The 20,536-nt window shown below is 45.7% G+C and overlaps 1 protein-coding gene across 3 annotated transcripts in view; it reads right to left on the bottom strand.

The window, feature by feature from the left end:
• Positions 1-262: 262 nt before the first annotated feature.
• LOC141162606 (up-regulator of cell proliferation-like) overlaps positions 263-20,536 on the bottom strand; it is a 44,509-nt gene continuing 24,235 nt past the window's right edge. For all 3 annotated transcript variants that reach the window (XM_073648875.1, XM_073648874.1, XM_073648876.1), the window contains 2 exons: positions 16,721-16,993; positions 263-4,596 (listed from right to left, as the gene is read on the bottom strand). In XM_073648875.1, the coding sequence (XP_073504976.1) occupies positions 653-4,596; positions 16,721-16,991 (4,215 nt within the window). In that variant the 5' untranslated portion in view covers positions 16,992-16,993 and the 3' untranslated portion in view covers positions 263-652. The remainder of the gene's footprint in view (positions 4,597-16,720; positions 16,994-20,536) is intronic.

Raw genomic sequence — 20,536 nt, forward strand, 5'->3', positions numbered from 1 at the left:
CGGAATCAGAGCGACTGTATGTCACACTTGATACACCCGCGAGATACACCCACGTATGTATAAAAGTTACCTCTCGATCTCTCGGCCTTTCTGGCTCTTAGACCATAAAAAATTACAGAATTTTCTTTTTTAAAAAATAACAATTGACTCTTCAGAAAGGATTAATTTCAGATCAAATTTTATTATTTGTATTAGGCATTTTATATATATAAATATAAATAGAGGATGAATATTAGAAGCTGAACACTCATATCCGACCGCGATCGAGTAACAGCCTTTGTAATAACCACAAATATATCATAATTTCATTGATATAGAGTTGAAGTATTATTATATTATTTTCATCTTTAAGAAATGATTATATAAAGTGAGGGTTAAAATTACATTTCTGGACAATTGACAGGACAGAAAGCTTCCGGTGCCCACATCAAACATGTCCGCCCTTGTCCACCTGGTATATAGCAGAGTAAATAATGAACGACCCCTTACACAGAGGCTCACTGTGAGTGCCGAGATTGAGACTCCACCAGTCTGATGTTGTGGAGGATACGCCATGAATATTACCATCTCGGAATATTGCAAACTCCTTTAAGCACTCTCCCGGGGGCACAATGTTTTTTTTCTGACTTTACGACCCAGTGCCCGGCCGGTGTCAGAGTATTAGATAAGGACACTCCATGTAATGCTCTTCGATGCTCTTAGGCCTGAATTCTTCCTGAAGTTGTTTTTCTAATTTATTTGCAAAGAATACCAGATATGAGGCCCAATGGGCAACCGAAACTGTGACACTGTAAGGGGCCTTTAAGATGTCTCTTCTTACACCCGACATGTCCACTTGTAGGACTGACCACAGAGCTGACAAAAGGTCCCCGATATTCCCTCTTTTCAAGATGTCTGGGTGGGTTAGCACCTTCCTGATGTCTTCTGTGACTGAAGAAATGATGTTCGCTAATAGAACCTGAATCTCTCCCTGACCCGTATAACGGGTGCAGATATTTTCCGGAGTGTCTACTACCGGAGGATGGTGGATGCACCTCTGCCCACGAGGACCCCCGGAGGGTCTCATACGGCTCCTCTCTGCACACATACAGCTGGTAAAGTCACTGGCAAGTCTATGTTTCAATACTTTCTTGACTTTTACTTCCACCGCCGGCTTTAGACAAACTTGACAATAGTTATTGGCGATTGTTTTATCTCTTAGCACATATTTTAGGCAAAGTATTACCTCACCTTTTAGATGGTTCTCATAATACGGTGTAGCACATTTTCTTAAGGAATCTTCCTGTATTTTCTGAAAATGTGGCACAGATTGTGCCAAGATTTGGAGCTTCAGGTTTAATGTGAACAGGTCCGTATAAGGCATGGTGTTTGCATGGATCACGTCATTGACCATTTTCAGCAGGTTCATTCCATGCACTTCGTTATACTCTGCTTTTGATGTAACCATTTTCCGGACATATTTGTTTGACTTTTCCAGCAAGAATTTGGCAATACTGTCCCTTTTGCTTTTGTAGGCTGGATCTTTCTCCATGTTTACATTTCCATATCTATTGGCATATCTTGCCCCATATGTGAAACTTGGGGCAGCGTAATTGGACAAATGGCTGATACCGTGGATCAGTTCGGTGATTTTGCTTCCTTTTGTCCTCATGTCTTGTCTCAGGAGTTGTAGAAATTCCTCCTCCACGTCATAACGCAGAATCATGGATTTATATTTGGTTACAGCCTCATTCCAGTAATGTTCAGCATCAAATCTGGTTCCATGAAGGTCTGGTTCTTCTCGGGTGAAATCCTCTAGAATTGTGTCTTTTAACCCACTTCTTAAAATTTTTATCTTCGAACACTCGATGTTGTAGTGAGTTTCCAGCTTACTCCTCAGGCTTTGGATCTTGTCCATAAACTCAGCTTCAAACTTTTTTGCTATGCGGATATTCGTGTCTTCGGAGTTAGCCGTGAAATAAATCTGTAGGGATTCCTTCATCATCCTCTCCTCTTCATTCAGCATTCTTAATACCTTTTGGACTAAGATGTGTATATGAAGTTCAGAAGCAGGATGTTTGGAGGTGTCTTCTTTTATGTTGGCCCACCACCGGCTCATTTTTCTGCACAAGTTCCATTCCTGTTCCAGAAACTTTTCATAGAGTTCAGTGTAGATGTTTCCTTCTAAAATATTTTTGAATCTGAAGATGTAATTTTCGTGTTTTACAGAGTTCCATAGAATCTTCATGTCCTCAGTAAAGTTCTGCACGTTGCGAAAGCTGCCACTTTGAGACATATCTTTTATTAATTGCAGTAGATGTTTCTTTAACTCTACAACTTTCTCACTGTAACAAGAAGTTTTGAGATCATATGGAGGAATAATCCAGTCATCTGTCAAAATATTATACGGTAAAAAATTATCAATTGCGTCATAAAACTCAAGGAACTTGCTACTTTCTGCACCTATACGAAGCATTTCCCTATCTATCATAGATTCTTCTCCAGAAGATGCACTGTCCACTGTCTGATAGACCAATACACAGTTGGGCTTTTGCCCATTTCCTTTCATCCTTATTAATGCATGGATCACAATCTGCAAAATGTTTTGCATTTCTGAGGTACTTCCTAAAGCCATGTTAATTATGGCAATGTCACTCAACCCAACCATCAGTGTCGCCAACTCATTGTCATGGTCAAAGCTCTCCTCCACAGAAGCATTATGGAGAGCTCGTAGTCCTTCACAATCAATCACCACAAAATAGTCACAGCCCAAGTCTTTCTCTTCTACCTTAATAAGACTCATTAAGGCTCCATGTGTGCATTGTCTATGGGCCACTGGAAACTGTAGACCAAACATGTTGTTCAGCAGGGTTGACTTCCCTGTGCCTTGGACTCCTAGAACGGATATCACTCGTATTCTGCATTTCCCTTTTGTTTTGGTGTGAAGTTCGGTGAGGACATCAGTGATCCACTGCAGGTATATTCTGGAAGTATCTCCATCAATGAGTTGGACTGGAATTCCTTGTAGGAGAAGATCTGCAGCTGCTTTAGGAAAATTGGCACATAGCCTTACACCTTCTGGTGTGTTTTCTACAATAACTTCTGCTTCATACATCCATCCAATCCTAGAAAACACATCTTCTTGTATCGCATTATCCAAGATGGCGTTTGCAGAGAATTTTTGAAACTGTGTCCACTTTAAGAAATATTGTTGTTCTACGATGTTCAGGTAAGTAAATGCATAGCGTAGATTTACCATTATATCACTGTGATTGTATTGACTTTGAACCTTCAGGAGATCATAGATTTTATTGATTAGTTCAGTTTTGTAGTCTGCTACGCAAAGTTCTTCTTGGTGTCTCAGTCGACACAACTCTTTTTCGATTTCTACGATTTCCATTTTTAGATTTTGCAGCTGTTTTACATCTCCTGCTGCATATTTCATTGCACTTACAATATCATCGATGAGGTCTTTAGAGTATAATCTTCCATATTCACAGCCATGTTGGTTTTCATCACTATAAAAGTGAAGTTTTTCGGCTTCCACTGACATGTCGCTCAACGTCATCTTTTTAGGAGATTTTTGGATGGTATCTCTCAGAATAAACTGTAACTTTTCGTTCAACTTCTTGTCTGATTGCATCAGAAATTTCTGCTCATTGAGGCCGAAGTCTGAAAATAATCGTCTACAGAATTGGTTTGATTCTTGGTTGAACTGGTCTTGGAATATGAAATAGTAATTATTGTCACTGCCCCCGACATGTAATAATAAGTCCCACTGTTGTTTGGTCAAATTTTCCATAAGTATGAACACAGCAGAAGATACCTTTGTTAAAAACTCAAACTGCCTCATATTTGTCTGTAAATCTCCATGTAGATTGGCCAATGCAAAAGGCTTTTCAAGTGGATTCACGTCATTTTGATAGGCAGGGAAATACCAAGCTATTTCCACCAAACCATTTGAGATATTATTTGGCATATCTCCCCAGTCCATTACTCTATGCAAGCAATTAATCTTACTCCTCTGTTGAGCTGAAGTTAAAATTTGCTTCATAACCTTGGCTTTGGACAAGCATCGACTCTTGCCAAGACTTACAAAAGAAAAGACTGGCAAAGAGATGTTTACGACACTGTCTTCAGTCAATGCCCTATGGTCAACCAACGATGGAGAAAAGCTTTCCATGATAATACTTCTCATTGCCCACAACAAAAATGTGCCATTTTCTTCTTCACCAGCTGGAAGGAGCAGAGGAACAGGGACCTGGCACATGGACATCCTTCTTATAATATCTTGTCGTAGAAAATTGTCGGAGCAATAGAGGAGACCGCAGAGAACGTCTAGAGGGTGGACAGATCCTGATACGTTGCCTGAAGAGTCCTGTTGTGAATTACTTTGGGAAGATTCATGGATAAAGTCAAAGCTTCTAAAAGCTTCTTGGATATTCAATGCCATGAGATGTCTTAGAAGATGCATGGGGATGTCCTTGGTGGAATTGCAGGAAGCATCTGACATTCGCTCATCACAAATAATACTTTGGACTTTTGAAAGCGATAGCTTCTGTTGTATAAATGTACCCAGACCTAGATCTTCTAACATCATCTTGAACATCACTTTATCTGCAAAAAAAAAAAATGAGAATTTCTTAAAATGATTGTGCAAAATAAGATAGTTGATGCTATCAAAAACAGCCAACCCCACCACCAAACCAAATATTCTTTTCTGCCTTTACAATGAAAAGGTGGGTGAGTTCTGATGCGTTGAACATAAATTGTTGTTTCTGACGCGCCCCCTGGGCCATATTCTTTAGGGGAATATCCGGAGCCGGATCAGATGGGAGTTGTAGTCTTCCGAGTGGCTGTGACCCGGTCCGTGCCCAGGGTGTCAAGCTCAGAGTATGTGGCAGTCCTACAGATGTTATAAAGTTCTTAATGTCGACTACGCCACCCGTTGTATTGCGGTCACTATGGCCGCCGCTGCAGCAGGGTCCGCTGAGGCTGATGGTGTTGGTGCAGCTTTTGGTAGTATAACCCCCAACGGGTGGGGTATAGCCTCAGGGGGTCAGGTGCAGAGGATGGGGGTTGTGGTGGTGCAGCATAGATGTTAAGTGAAGACAGAGTCGGGTTGTGCAGTTTAAGGTATTTACTCACTGCTGATGTTCCGGTCACTCCAGCTTCAAGTGACCACCCGAGCCGTGCTGCGTCCACCAGGTCCTGGATTCAGCAAACCCCCAAACAAGTCCGGAGCGTGACCCTGAGCTCTCCTTCTGTCCTTTCCTCTGGCCGTCCCCACTAGTGATCCACCTAGGTCCAGCTCCCTCGGGCCTTCTGTTGGGAGACCCTTGGCCTTGGGTTCCCTGACCCTCCACGTGGTTTGCCTTCGGGGTGGATGTGGTGGGTGGCCGTGGCAGATCCTGCCCACGGCCTCCGGTCTCTGGCTAGGGTGTGCTTTTGCCCCCACCAGTTTGGGATCCGGTACCCTATTGCCGACTCTTCACCCGGGGATTGAATTTGGGTTCTCAGAGTCCTTTCTTTTTCCCTCTCTGGGTCTTTCCTTCTCTGCTCCACTCTCTCTCTGCAGGCTCATCTGGACCTCTGCTTCTTACTGACTCTGACAGACTGACCCTGATCTTTGATGGTGCCCACCTTATATACTCCCTCTATGTGTGAGCTCAGGTGACCAGCACCCAATGAGCTCCTATCTTTACCCAGGCTGCTCCCCCTATCTGCCCCTACACTACTTGGGATGTACCACCCCCCTCCCACTCCAGCCAGGAACAGACTCGGTCGTACCTGCACATTTCTAAGTGGGAGTACCGTTGGTCTGTTCCTCGGAAATGGGATGTGTGTAGTGCATGCAGCCTACCGAGCTCAGGTCCACACTCCATCCTTACCCGGGAGTGGAATATCACACCTCTGGGTTGAGGTGCAATACCCCTGTAGCAGCCGAATCCTCAGGGTGCTACATTTCCATCATGGGTGAACTCTGAATCTATCCATAAATGGGATATTTGATATAAGGCATAGTGATGAGCGAGCATGCTCGCTACTGCTCGGTGCTTGGCGCCCGCGGAGTATTTCCGGGGTTGCTCGGTGGGAGCTCGGGTTCCCTCCCTGCATATTTGGCGCTTTTTAGAGCGCCAATCAACATGCAGGGGTTGCCTGCCACTCACTGTAATGCTGTAGCCATGTTGGTTGTGGCATTACAGTGATTGGCTGGCCGCACAGCATCATCAGGTCTATATCAGACCTGGCACCGCCATGTTCGTTACAGTCACTCCGGATCAGACAGTGTAGGGAGAGCTGCTGCTGTGTCAGGGAGAGATTTGCTTGTGTATTAGGTAGTGTAGGGAGAAAAAACGTACATTACACATATCCATCTTAACAAACAGTCCTTCTGAGGACTAATCCATCTGCAGAGATATCAGGCAGGCAGGGTGTATAGGCAGGCGGTGTATATAGCAGACTGCAGTGCACATAGTACAAGAGGCTCCATTCCAATTCTGCCTTCTGCTGCTGTTAGATATTTCTATACAAAGGTCCAGGTCTCAGGGGCCAGGAATAATTTTCTTTGGATCTTAATCCTCATTATTTGCTTAAAAAGCAATACAGAGAACACCGTTTTTCTGCGCCATTTGCTTGTTGGCACTGCAGAATAAAGCCAGGTCCTTTCCATATTACAGCGCTAGAAATCCATCTATTTAAAACTGTGTTTTCTCTGTCACACGGATCACATATACGTTGTCAGAAAATGCTGCCATTTCTGGCCTCCATAAAAAATTTCCTTTAGTGTGTCAGTGAAGCAATTCACACCAGTTTGCTGTTCAAACTACTTACCTACAGGCCAGGTATATAAAACTCTGTTTTCTCCGTCACACGGATCACATATAAGTTCGCTCCAAACTCAGTCATTTGTAGCGAGCGTGGTAGATACTGTCCTCCATTTAAAATGGGCAAGGCACGTGGCAAGGGACGGGGAACTGGACGTGATGGTAATGGTGCATGCAGAGGCCGAGGACAAGGCCGTGGGCAAGCCGAAATTGTGCCACAACAAACACCCACATCTTCTCGCCTGACCTTCCTGTCCCAATTTCTAGGGGACAGCAGCACACCACTATTGAACCCAGAGCAGTGTCAAAAGGTTGTTGGCTGGATAGCGGATAAATCTTCCAGTCACTTAGCCACCACCACCATGTCTTCCACACGGTCAAGACTCAGTAGCCGTGTGTCTGGACCGCATATTCCTCACCCTGATCCTACTTCCTCCCACCATGCCGAGTACCCGGAGACAACTGATCCCACACTTGGACACTCTGAAGAGCTGTTCACTTTTCCATTTATAGATTCGGGCCTCTCGCCCGGTCCACTTGAAGCGGGGCAAGAGGAAATCATGTGTACTGATGCCCAAATATTTGAGCAGCCACGGTCACACGAAGGCGACGGTGGGAAAGTGTCACAAGAGGTGGATGATGATGATGATGATGAGACACAATTGCCAGAAAGTCAGGAAGAGGACCAGGGTGCGGAAGTGGAAGATGAGGTGGTGGATGATATAGTAACTGACCCAACCTGGCAGGGGGACATGCAGAGCGAGGACAGCAGCACACAGGGGGAGGGAGGCAGAGCACCCCAACAGGAAGGAAGAAGCAGTGGGGTGGCCGCAGACAGAAGGCAGGCAACCATTCCCTGTAACACCAACACGAAGGAAGTTGCCAGTACAACTGTTAGGTCTTCCCGAGTCTGGTTGTTTTTTAAAGACTCTGCCGATAACCCCAAAAAGGCCATTTGCACCACCTGCCAGGCCAGCATCAGCAGGGGTGGCAAAACAACCAGCCTGACCACCACCAGCATGATCAGGCACATGGCAGCAAAGCACCCAACTTTGTGGGCCGAACGACAGGGTCCAGGAACAGTGTCTGCTGGTGGCACCATTGCTTCTTCCGCTGTTGTGCAGGCAAGCCAATCCCCTGTCCACGGCGCATGCGAAGATGCCTCCTGCCCCGCACCTGTCATTTCACACTCTCAAGTAGCAGCATTAGGAAGCACCTCCATGTCCTTGTCCCAGCGCAGCGTTCAGTTGTCCATACCCCAGTCCTTGGAACGCAAGCGCAAAATATGCAGACAACGCCCCACAGGCTCGCGCTCGAAATGTTGTCTTTTAGGCTCATGGAGACGGAAGCATTCCGCAACCTGATGGCGGTGGACGTCCCTCGGTACTGGGTCCCCAGCCGCCACTATTTCTCCCGGTGTGCCGTCCCCGCATTACACAAGCACGTGTCCCAAAACATTAGCCGTGCTCTCAACAATGCAGTTACCAAAGTCCACCTAACCACGGACACGTGGACAAGTGCTTGTGGGAAGGGACGGTACATCTCGCTGACGGCACAGTGGGATAACATAGGGGAAGCCGGAACCCAGTCAGACCTTGGGACGGAACACGTCCTCCCAACGCCAAGGATTGCGGGCCCTAGGTCAATCAGGGTTGCCCCCACGGTCTACAGCTCCTGCACCTCATCCTCCTCAGCCTCCTCCTCTTCTTCAGCCTCCATCTCCGAAATTACCACATCAGTCACAAGCTGGAAGCACTGCAGCACTGCCTCGGCCAAGCGGCAACAGGCTGTGCTGAAGCTAATATGCTTAGGTGACAAACCACACAATGCTAAAGAGTTGTGGACAGCTCTGAAAGAGCAGGCAGATCTGTGGCTCACACCGCTGAACCTACAGCCAGGCATGGTCGTGTGTGACAATGGCCGGAACCTGGTGGCGCCTCTGAGGCGAGGCGAGCTCACACACGTACCATGCCTGGCCCATGTGCTTAACCTCGTGGTTCAGCGGTTTCTCAAATCCTAACCGGAGCTGCCGGATCTGCTTGTTAAAGTACGCCGCCTGTGTGCCCATTTTAGGAAGTCAGCTACAGCTTCCGCCGCCCTTGCCATGTTTCAGCAGCGTTTGCTGCTTCCGGCTCACAGACTGGTGTGTGATGTCCCCACGTGTTGGAACTCTACACTGCAGATGTTGGGAAGGATTTCTGAGCAGAAGAGGGCAGTTGTTGAGTACTAGCATCAACAAGGCCGTCGGTATTCAGTTCAGACTCCACACATAAGACCTCAGGAGTGGACATGGATGTCAGACATATGTACCATGCGCCAAAACTTTGAGGACTCCACCAAGATGGTGAGCGGCGATGACGCCATAATTAGCGTCACCACCCCGCTTCTCTGTCTTCTGAAACGCTCTCTGCTCACAATCAAAGAGGATGCATTGCAGCCGGAGCACGATGAGATGGAGCAAGGAACCATACAGGGTGATTACACACAGCCAAGCCTCATCTCATCCCAACGTGGATTGGGTGACAATGAGGAAGAGGAGGAGGAGGAGGAAAGACAGGAGCTAGTTTCATGCACTATAGACGGTACTACCTGCCCAGCTGTCATACCGTCTGTTCAGCGTGGATGACCAGAGGACAGAGAGGAGGAGGAGGAGGGGGAGAGCATGGTTAGTCATCCTCTTGGTGAGGACACGGAAGTCTTGCCTGTTAGTAGTCTGGCACGCATGGCTGAGTTTATGTTACGCTGCCTTTCCCATGACCCTCGCGTTCTCAAAATTTTGGATGGCAGTCATTACTGGCTAGTGACACTTCTAGACCCACGCTACAAGGAGAACTTTATATCTCTTATTCCTGAGGCGGACAGGTCTACAAAAATGGGGCTGTACCAAAAGGCCCTTGTTACGGAACTATTAAAAAAATTCCCATCTGAAAACGCTGGCGGCAGAGGGCACACTTCGTTGGACAACCAAGGAGTACAGGCAAGAGAGACACAACTTCAATCCAGCAGAGGCAGGGGAACACTGTCAAAGTTCTGGGAGAGTTTTCTCAGACCCTCCCACCGCACAGGCCCTGAGGCGCGGGGTACTCTCACAAGGAGTGAAAAGTTTTGGAAGATGCTGAGGGAGTACCTTGCCGACCGTACCAACGTTCTCCATGATTCCTCTGTGCCTTATAATTATTGGGTATCCAAGCTGGATACGTGGAATGAACAGGCTCTCTATGCCTTGGAGGTCCTGGACTGACCTGCCGCCAGCGTTTTATCAGAGCAGGTTTTTAGTTCCGCTGGTGGAATTATAACTGATAAGCGCATCCGCCTGTCAACTGAAAATGCTGACAGGCTGACTCTTATAAAAATGAACAAGGGCTGGATTGGGCCAGACTTCTCAACACCACCGAATGATCGCAGCATAACATAAACTCAAATCCAGTGTCTTTTCTTCGGAGGTGTATTCCCATGCACCTTTTCACACCCAGACATGTTCTTCTCCTTCTCCTCTTCCACCACCACCATATCACCAGGGTGACCGTGGCCCGTGATGCAACACCCACATAATTTTTTTAAAGGGTGTTTATGATGCTCGTAAAAAAAAAATTTTATACAGTATGTTCATGTATACCCCCCGGGGGTAAATGTTTGTTAGCCCATACTCTTAGTGCATGGGCATTACAAGTATAGGAGGCCCGCTCCTTTCTAATGGGAACATTTTTTTATGAGGCCCTCCTCCACGTCTCTTCCAAGGGGCATTGGAGTGCCTCCAAATTTTTGGCAACCCTTGCATTCACTGCATAGGCCAACACTATAAGAGACTCACTTCCTAATAATGGGAACATTGTTTTGAGGAGGCCCTCTGACCTCCATGTCTCTTCCAAGGGGCATTGAAGTGCCTCCAAATTTTTGGCAGCCCTTGCATTCACTGCATAGGCCAACACTATGGGAGACTCTCTCCTTTCTAATGGGAATTTGTTGTTACTGTGGCCCTGCTCTATGTGTCTTTAAATTCTTAGTGGGGTTTTTCCTAAAATTGGTCAGCCGTTGGACTCACTGCATACCCTATAACTGTATAGCAGACTCGCTCCTTTCTTATGGGAATTTGTCCTTACTGTGGCCCTGCTCTATGTGTCTTTAAATTCTTAGTGGCCTTTTTCCTAAAATTGGTCAGCCGTTGGACTCACTGCATACTCTAAAACTGTATAGCAGACCCTCTCCTTTCTAATGGGAACATGTCGTACTTGTTAGGCTGTGTGCCCACGATGCGTTTTTTAAGCGTTTCCGCAGAGGCAAAAGCGCTGCAGAAACGCTTAAAAAACGCATGGTAGAAGGTCTGCCATGTCCCCCAATGATAATCCGCGTGTGCTGTGCACATGCTGCGGACATTTCCGCTGCGGATTATCATTGCGGAAAAAACGCAGCACTACCAATTATTTTGCGGAAGTGCTGCGTTTTCGCCGCCATTGACTTGCATTAGATTGCATGGATTACGCATCACTGCATATGTAGATGCACATTCCATGTGTTCTAATGTGCGGATGGTACCCAGGTCTAGAGAAGAGGAGACTCTCCTCCAGACCTGGGTACCACTGAAAACTGTAAAAAAAAATAAATAAATAAAAAATAAATATATACTTACCTTCCGGCGGCCCGCGGTGCGCTCCTCCTTGCTTGGTAGCAGTTTGCGATGGAATGAAGGACCTGCGCTGACGTCAGAGTCATGTGACGGGTCACGCGACGCTGATGTCGGCAGGCCCTTCAGTGTACCGCTGCCGGCAGCCGGGACGGTGAAGGAAGCCAGCGCGGGCCATCGGAGGGTAAGTATACATTTTTATTTTTTATCGTTCTTTTACGGTCACACTATATAAAACCATGCCATTTGCATGGATTTATATAGTGTGACCAAGTTGACAAGTACTTTCCAAGTGATGCTAAAATCGCTTGGAAAGCGCTTGTCAACCCGCATGCGGAAATGCAAGTGAAGAACGCTTCACATCCGCATGTCCCCGGCAGGAAAAACGCATGTACAATCCGCATGCACAATCCGCAAGTACAATCCACATATACAATCCGCATGCACAATCCGCATATACAATCCACATGTACAATCCGCATGCACAATCCGCATGTACAATCCGCATGTACAATCCGCATGTACAATCCGCATGTTCAATCCGCATGTACAATCCGCATGCGTTTTTTTCTGTCAGGGAGATGCAGAAACGCTCAGGAAAAAATCCTGAGCATTTCTGCATCGTGGGCACATAGCCTTACTGTGGCCCTGCTCTATGTGTCTTTAAAGTCTTAGTGGGGTTTTTCCTAAAATTGTTCAGCCGTTGGACTCACTGCATACCCTATAACTGTATAGCAGACCATCTCCTTTCTAATGGGAACATGTCGTACTTGTTACTGTGGCCCTGCTCATTGTGTCTTTAAATTTTTAGTGGGGTTTTTCCTAAAATTGGTCAGCCGTTGGACTCACTGCATATGACGCGCCCCCTGGGCCTGTGCTGTGCAAGGGGAATACCCGGAGCCGGATCGCTGAGATGCTGGGGGTTGTAGTCTCCGTGTGGCGGTGACCCGGTCCGTGCCCAGGGTGGTCAAACCAGTGGCAGTCTATTTGTATTGTAATAAGTGTCCGACTACGCCACCCGTGGATTGCGGTCAGTGGGGACCGCCGCTGCGCTGCCGACCGCTGAGGCTGATGTTGGTTGCGCAGCTGAGTATGGGATAACTCCCCACGGGAGGAGTATGGCCTCAGGGCAGCTGATGTGGATGATGGTGGTAGTGATGGTGTGAGTGTCCCAGTGCTAATGGTGCAGGAGCGGCAAGGAATCACAGAGACTTGTAATTGCAGTTTCCAAAGCTTTACTCACGGTTGTTATTCAGGTCAATTCTGCAGGCGATGACTGCCCAAGCCGTGCTGCGTCCACCTGGTGAGGGACTCGGTCAACTCCCAGGCAATTCCAGAGCGTGGTTCAAAGCTCCCCTCTCTTCCTTTCTCCTGGCCGTCCCCACCAGTGACCCACCTTTGTCCAGCTTCCTCGGGCCTTCTGTTGGCGAAACCTCTCCCGGTTTCCCTGACCCTATGCGGTATGCCTTTCTGGTGGATGTAGTGAGGGGTCGCACCAAGATGTGGTCACAACCTCCGGTTTTGGCTGAGGATTAGTCGCCTCCACCAATTTGGGTTCCGGTACCCTATTCTGCCAACCCTTCACCCAGTATCTCCTCTGGGCATATGGGGTTCCTTCTGCCTTCGTGTCTCTGGGCCTTTCTCTGTGTTCCTTGCTTCCTTTCTCCTCTGTTCCAGTTCCTTTCTTACTTTCCTTTCTGTTCCTCCTCCTCTCTCTTTCTGCTGTTTCTGGCCTCCACTCCAGGCCTGCCTCTGGAGCTGGGCCCAGACTGAGCCACAGCTCCCTGTCAGCCCTCTCTGGCTGAACTCCTGTCTTCTTCTCCTCCTCTCTGAACTGGCTGGACTGAACTCTGTTCTAAGATGGTGCCCACCTTATATACCTCCTTCTGACACCCGAGCCCAGGTGACTAGCAACCAATGGGCTCCTATCTATGCCCAGAAACCCACCCCTATCTGCTCCTACACCACTGGGTTTTCCACCCCCTCCCCACTCCAGCCAGGAACAGAAGCTGTCGTGCCTGCACTCTGTCTAGTGGGAGCACCGTTGGTCTGTTCCTCGGAAATGGGGTGTGTGTGGTGCATGCAGCTTACTGAGCCCTGGTCCACACTCCATCCTTACCCGGGAGTGGAATATCACACCTCTGGTTCGAGGTGCAATACCCCTGTAGCAGCTGAGCCCTCGGGGTGCTACACATACCATATAACTGTATAGCAGACCCTCTCCTTTCTAATGGGAACATGTCGTACTTGTTACTGTGGCCCTGCTCATTGTGTCTTTAAAGTCTTAGTGGGGTTTTTCCAAAAATTGGTCAGCCGTTGGACTCACTGTATACCCTATAACTGTATAGCAGACTCTCTCCTTTCTAATGGGAACAAGTCATACCTTGTTACTGTGGCCCAGCTCTATGTGTCTTTAAATTCTTAGTGGGGTTTTTCCTAAAATTGGTCAGCCGTTGGACTCACTGCATACCCTATAACTGTATAGTAGACCCTCTCCTTTCTAATGGGAACATGTCGTACTTGTTACTGTGGCCCTGCTCTATGTGTTTTTAAATTCTTTGTGGGGTTTTTCCCACATTTTGGCAGCCCTTGCATTCACAACATGGGCACTACCACTATAGGAGACCCGCTCTTTTATAATGGGAACATTTTTTTTACTGAGACCCTCCTCTATGTCTCTTCAAAAGGGTATTGGGTTGCCTCCAAATTTTTGGCAGCCCTTGCAGTCACTGGATACACAATAACAGTATAGGAGACCCACTTGTTAATAATGGGAACAACAAAGCATAGCTCTGATGGCTCTCTAACAATAGCGAGGGCTGTCTGCTGGCCTTTTAAGAATAGTAAGGGCCGTCTGATGTCCCTATAAAAATAGGCTTTATGACTTTCAGAGTCCCTCCATCATAAATAAAACAGGATGTGTCTGATGATGTGTCACACACCACATGGCCAGATAAGGTTGTAAAATGTTAAAATGACATTTCCCGGTGAATGCATTTGTCTTAAAAAATAACGTAAAAAAACAAAACAATATGATCTTTCTTTAGTATAAAAAACAGCGTCACCAATTTAATCTCAATGTAATCACATTGTTCAGCTCTTGCACCTCCTCCTCCATCTCCGAAATGACCACATCAGTCACAAGCTGACAGCACTGCAGCACTGCCTTGGCCAAGCGGCAACAGGCTGTGCTGAAGATAACATGCTTAATCCTTAATTGACAAACCGCCCAGCGCTGCAGAGTTGTTGAAAGCTGTAACACAGCAGCCTGATCTGTGGCTCTCACTGCTGAACATACAGCCAGGCATGGTCGTGTGTGACAATGGGCGGAACCTGGTGATGGAGAAATGACAGCCGGAGTAGATACGGTTTCCCTCTATGCCAGTCCTTTCACCGAGCTAAATACAACTCTCAGCATAAAAAGCTGTAGACTGGCTCCATACCGTCTCTGGCCACATTCACCTGTCCACGTGTTTGTGGTTAGGCGGTCCTTCCCAGTAAATGAACTGGGGAGGGCACTGGTAATGTTGTGGGACCCGTGCTTGTGGAAGGCGGAGATGATACCGGGAGAAATAGTGGCTGCTGTGGAGCAAGTACGGACACCCGGCCGCCGCCGGCATGAGGTTATGAAAAGCTTCCACCTCCATAAGCCTAAAAGGCCACATTTCAAGTGAAAGCAGCTTTAGAGAACTTCCTGGGAGAAATGACAGCTGGGTAGATATGGTTTCCCAAGTCCTTTCACCAAGCTAAAGAATATGGCTGTGGTGAAATACAACTGAGCAAAACAAGCTGTGGACTGGCTCCGTAGCGTCCCTGGCCACATTCACCTGTCCACATGTTTGTGATTAGGCGGTTTCTCTCTATGCCAGTCCTTTCACCGAGCTAAATACAACTCTCAGCGAAAAAAGCTGTGGACTGGCTCTGTACCATCCCTGGCATGAGGTTATGAAAAGCCGCCACCGGCATGAGGTTATGAAAAGCTTCCGCATCCACGAGCCTAAAAGGCCACATTTCAAGTGCAAGCAGCTGTCAAAAATGTGTCAGTATAGTATTGCAGCCTGTGGGTGGGTGGCTGGCTGGCTGCAGACTTGCGCTTGCATTCCAAGGAATGGGGTAGGGAAAACTGAACGCTGCACTGGGACAAGGACGTGGACGGTGATTGCTGCAAGTCTGCAACGACAGGTGCATGGCGGGGGGCATCTTCGCATGCGCAAAGGATCACTTATGATGGACACACTTTTAGGCAGTGACCTGAGAGTCAGAGGTGCTTCCAGAGGTCTTCCCCATGCAGTTCCCATGTTTTTTCAGCACTGTATGCATGTGTCTGATGATGTGTCACACACCACATGGCCAGATAAGGTTGTAAAATGTTAAAATGACATTTCCCAGTGAATGCATTTGTCTTTGTTGAAAGCAATGAAAAAGTGCAAAAATGCATCAAAAACGCTACACATGAACATAGCCCAAGGTGTGGAGGAGTATTTTTGGTTTTGGTTATTTATTTTGCCTTATATACAAGTCATTACCCTGGAAAGGATGTTCCTTAACATATTTCCCAGGAAAAGCCATTTTGGTTTTGTTTTTGTATGTTTTATTGTTAGTTCGCAAAAGTGGCGTAATACTCTGACAACGTTGTTGACAGCAGTGACCTGGGAGTCAGAGATGCTTCCAGGGGTCTTCCCCATGCTGTCCCCATGTCATTTGAGCACTGTTCTCATCGATTTGGGCAATTTTTAGGCCCTCTGCAGACTGCCGGGGGGAGCCGCCTGAAAAATGCTCGAGTTTCCCATAGGCTTACATTGGGCTCGTTGCTTGGGTCGAGCACCCGAGTATTCCAATGCTCGAGCACGAGCAACGAGCACCCGAGCATTTTTAGTGCTCGCTCGTCACTAATAAGGCATCAAGATAGGGCCTTCATCATACATGGTCAGCATGGATTACCAGATCAATGGGCGATGTCAACCAGATCATTGTAAGACAGAATCAGATATTTGGGATTTTTTTTTATACTGTCTCATAAAAGATCAGTACTACAGTTAAACCCTCACAGGGATCAGTATTTGGCCTGGTCCTTTTGGATATTTTTGTTGGACAGATGTAAGAATTTGACAACCAGTAGGGTGTCCAGGGAGTTAGAAGCTATTCAACAAGTACTTTCAAACTAAGAGTACGGACAGCTTAAGATGGAAGTAAAAAGTCTACTTTAATACTTCTACAGTATTGTCAGCCGGCAATCGATATAATCATCTCTAGATGCTGCCAATGGTGTAGGCTATCATAGATCGTCACTCACCAGCTTCTGTGTCACTCAGGAGACGTAAAATCCGGGGAAACAAATTTGGATTTTTTTTCAAATGCTCCAAAAACTGTTGACAAGCGTCTTCCCCTCCATCCAGTAATATGTTCAAGAGTTCTTCTGTCTTCCTCCTCGGATCATCCATCTGTTCCACAGCATCGTGCCTGAGGGTATAACGGAGCAACGTTTCAATCTCCTCTTCCAGACTGGCCAAATTTGATTGAAGAATCTTCCGGAACACTTTAAGCAAACTCTCCTTAGAGCTCATATCTGGTAATAATAAGAGAACAGTTTGCTGAGTAAAGGCTTTTATCGTTTCCTGTATTTATACTGTATAGACCTCGGGATGGAGGTCTATACAGACATACAAAGCTTTATAGACATCATCATCACTGGCCCAAACTACATTCAGTATATCTTTGGACTGTTGGAGGAAACAGGAGGAAACACAAAACACGGGGAGAACATTTTGGTGGGATTTGAACCCAGGACCTCCATGCTGTAAGGCTGTAGTGTTAACCACTGAGCCACTGAACACTAACTGGTGTCAGATTATCTGAAGCCAAAAATTACATAAATCTGAGAAGCAGTAAGTAGTGATGAGTGAATCTATTGAAATTCTAATTTGTCAGCTACTCCAAATTTTGCTAGAAAATTAGATTTTTGGCGAAATATATTTTAGATTTGAGAGTCCTCAGTGGTTGATACCTTTTAATGGCTAACTGAAAAGATGGTAACAGATTGAAAGCTTTCGAGACTACTCAGGTCTTTTCATCAGGCTAAGAAAAACCAAAGACAAGCAAAATACCCAAATATCTGGAAGTAAATTAATAAATCGCACAGTGCATAAAAATAATGATAAATAATAAAGGGTATTTAGTTAACATAATTTTGATCAAAATAATGTAAAAGCCATCCCGCCACGTCACGGCAACCCTTATGGGACAGTCCTAACTCTAACTGTTCATCAGGCATAGTATAACACAAAATCTGAAGAGTCACATATTTATACACAATAGGGCACAGAAATAATTTTTGGCGAATTAATTTTGGATTTTTGGAGAATTAATTCATTGTGAATCAAAAATACTCCAAAGCCTCCAATTGTCCTTCAAAGCTGTGTTTGTGTGATTGAAGTGAAGCAGCACTAGAACCACAACAATCAATTATATCTGCGTCATTCTCTTTTTCTCAAACACAAATCTTCTTCATGGCTGAGTTGTCACACACTATCTGTATTGTTTCTTCAGTATTTTATGGCTTTCTCTCCCTCTAGCTAAGCTGTGAGCTTTGATGTACTCTCACTATCCAAACTCATTTGAAAATCGCTGCTGCATCCCCTGCCTTAGCTTTTATACAGGCTCTTGATCAGCTGTGCTATACCATGTGATGTGATAGCAAGGCATTATGGGGAAAACTGGCCAGCTGCATGACAGTTCCTGTGATTCTTCTCTACCTGATTCCACATTTTTTGCAATTTATAAAATAACAACAGCATTTCACATATTTTTTAAATTCAGTGACCTATAGAAGTTTTTATCATTTTACCATATTGCAGTCATAATACTTACGTACTTACAATTGCTTATTTTGCCTTTCTGCCCAGCTAATTCTTCTCTTTTATCTGCTCTAGGTAGAAATAGGAAGTCTCTTATCCCTGCATTTATCATTCCCCCCTTCAACTCTTGACCCAGCTGATCCCTTCTCCCCCCTGCCATTGATTTTGCAGTGACTCATGACTTGCGCAGAGAAAATTGACCTCCTGTTTCTATATAGAGCTTAGAAGGATTCAGCTCGTCAGTTTTTAATCACATGATGTCATAGATGTAATAGAAAAAAGAAGAATTAACTGGGTAGAAAGGTAAAATGAAGAATAGTAAGTACACGGCGCTTTTAATATGGCGATTGCAATATATTAAGAGGATAACACTTTTGATAGGAGAATGAGGAGGAGGAGTACTTCTTTCAGTGAATTTCTAAAAATTTGACACAAATTTGCATTGTGTCGAATTCCTCATGTCTAATAGAAATTGCTTATAACGAGATGAGATGACAGCAGACTTTGGCAGTAAACCTGGTGTAAGGTGGTTAAGACAGTGGTCGCCCGATAGCTCTAAAACTGCTACCACAAACAGTGTTGGCACAAGCTACTGCGTTTCCCAGAGCCTTCACCCTTTAACCCCAAATACAGAGATCTGGACTTACACAGGGGTTACTGGGCTACTGCCACAAAGCCAGCTGCTGCCCAGTTGTGCAAGTTGATAAGAAGGATAGTTAGGGAGCCTGGCCAAAACCAAGAGGGCATAAAAGGTACAAAATTGTTAAAAAGAAACATCAATAAATAAACTGAGGTCAAAACAGGTAAGCACAAAAATAACAGGAGCAGAAGACACAGACCAAACCAGGGAAGCACAAGCTTTACTGTATCTAGCAGCTTCTAGCAGTAAGCTGAAAGCTTAAATAGGATGTGGTGGTTTCCAATTGGCAGGAGCAAGGAGCTGATAGCTCCAGCTGAAAAGTACACGCACCCACCATACTGCAAGACTGGATGGCACTGCAGAAACCCAAATCTAAGAGCCTGTGCCTTTCAGAGCCTCTGGTTCCAACATCCCTTCTATTACCAGTGCCACCCGCGGAATACAGCAGCACCTGGTAACAGAAGCAGACACTGCAGGAACAGGTCCTGGTGGAGTTGCAACCCCTGGCACCAATGTTCAAAAGTCAAATCTACGTTACTCGGTTCTTCATCAACGTGAAATTACAATCCATAAATTAGACGGGAACTTGCAACATCCAGAACAAACTTCTCATCGTTATTAAATCCAGATTAAAACTTTTAAATGCATATCAGATGCACTTGCTGAGGAGTTTTTGATCTTTATGGTCCTGGCCATACTACTGTAAGTAAGCACCTTGTCCGCACAGGTCAGAAATGAGTCAGTCAAGTGTGTGGACAGCAACTAAACCTACCAACATCACATAAGCATCAAATTGTTATCCCGTAAAGTTTATTACAAATTTTAAAGGTGATGGAAGGTGTTACCGCTTCTAAAAGTGCTAGCAAAAGTCACTTCTTCTAAAGGTCCTATAAAGAGTTACCTCTTCTAAAAGGGGCTAGAAAGAGTTACTTCTTCTAAAAGGTGCTAGAAACAGTTACCTCTTCTAAAGGTGCTAGAAAGAGTTACCTCTTCTAAAAGTGCTAGAAAGTTACATCTTCTAAAGGTGCTATAAAGAGTTTACTCTTCTAAAAGTTGCTATAAAGAGTTACCTCTTCCAAAAGGTGCTAGAAAGAGTTACCTCTTCTAAAAGGTGCTAGAAAGAGTTACCTCTTCTAAAGGTGCTAGAAAGAGTTACCTCTTCCAAAAGGTGCTAGAAAGAGTTACCTCTTCTAAAGGTGCTAGAAAGAGTTACCTCTTCTAAAGCTGTTAGAAAGAGTTACCTCTTCTAAAGGTGCTAGAAAGAGTTACCTCTTCCAAAAGGTGCTAGAAAGAGTTACCTCTTCTAAAGGTGCTAGAAACAGTTACCTCTTCCAAAAGGTGCTAGAAAGAGTTACCTCTTCTAAAGCTGTTAGAAAGAGTTACCTCTTCTAAAGGTGCTAGAAAGAGTTACCTCTTCCAAAAGGTGCTAGAAAGAGTTACCTCTTCTAAAGGTGCTAGAAACAGTTACCTCTTCCAAAAGGTGCTAGAAACAGTTACCTCGGTAGAAGAGCGAGAACGAGCGCCTAAGCAACAAGATACAGTGGCTACACAACTGTGCCAGAGAGATTAATCCATGATAAAGTAAGATAGAGCGAGCAGGTTTTTTTTAGATCAT

The sequence above is a fragment of the Phyllobates terribilis genome, unplaced genomic scaffold (genome assembly GCF_046119375.1).
Source record: "Phyllobates terribilis strain yellow unplaced genomic scaffold, ASM4611937v1 Scaffold_9__5_contigs__length_417890890, whole genome shotgun sequence".
NCBI lineage: Eukaryota > Metazoa > Chordata > Amphibia > Anura > Dendrobatidae > Phyllobates > Phyllobates terribilis.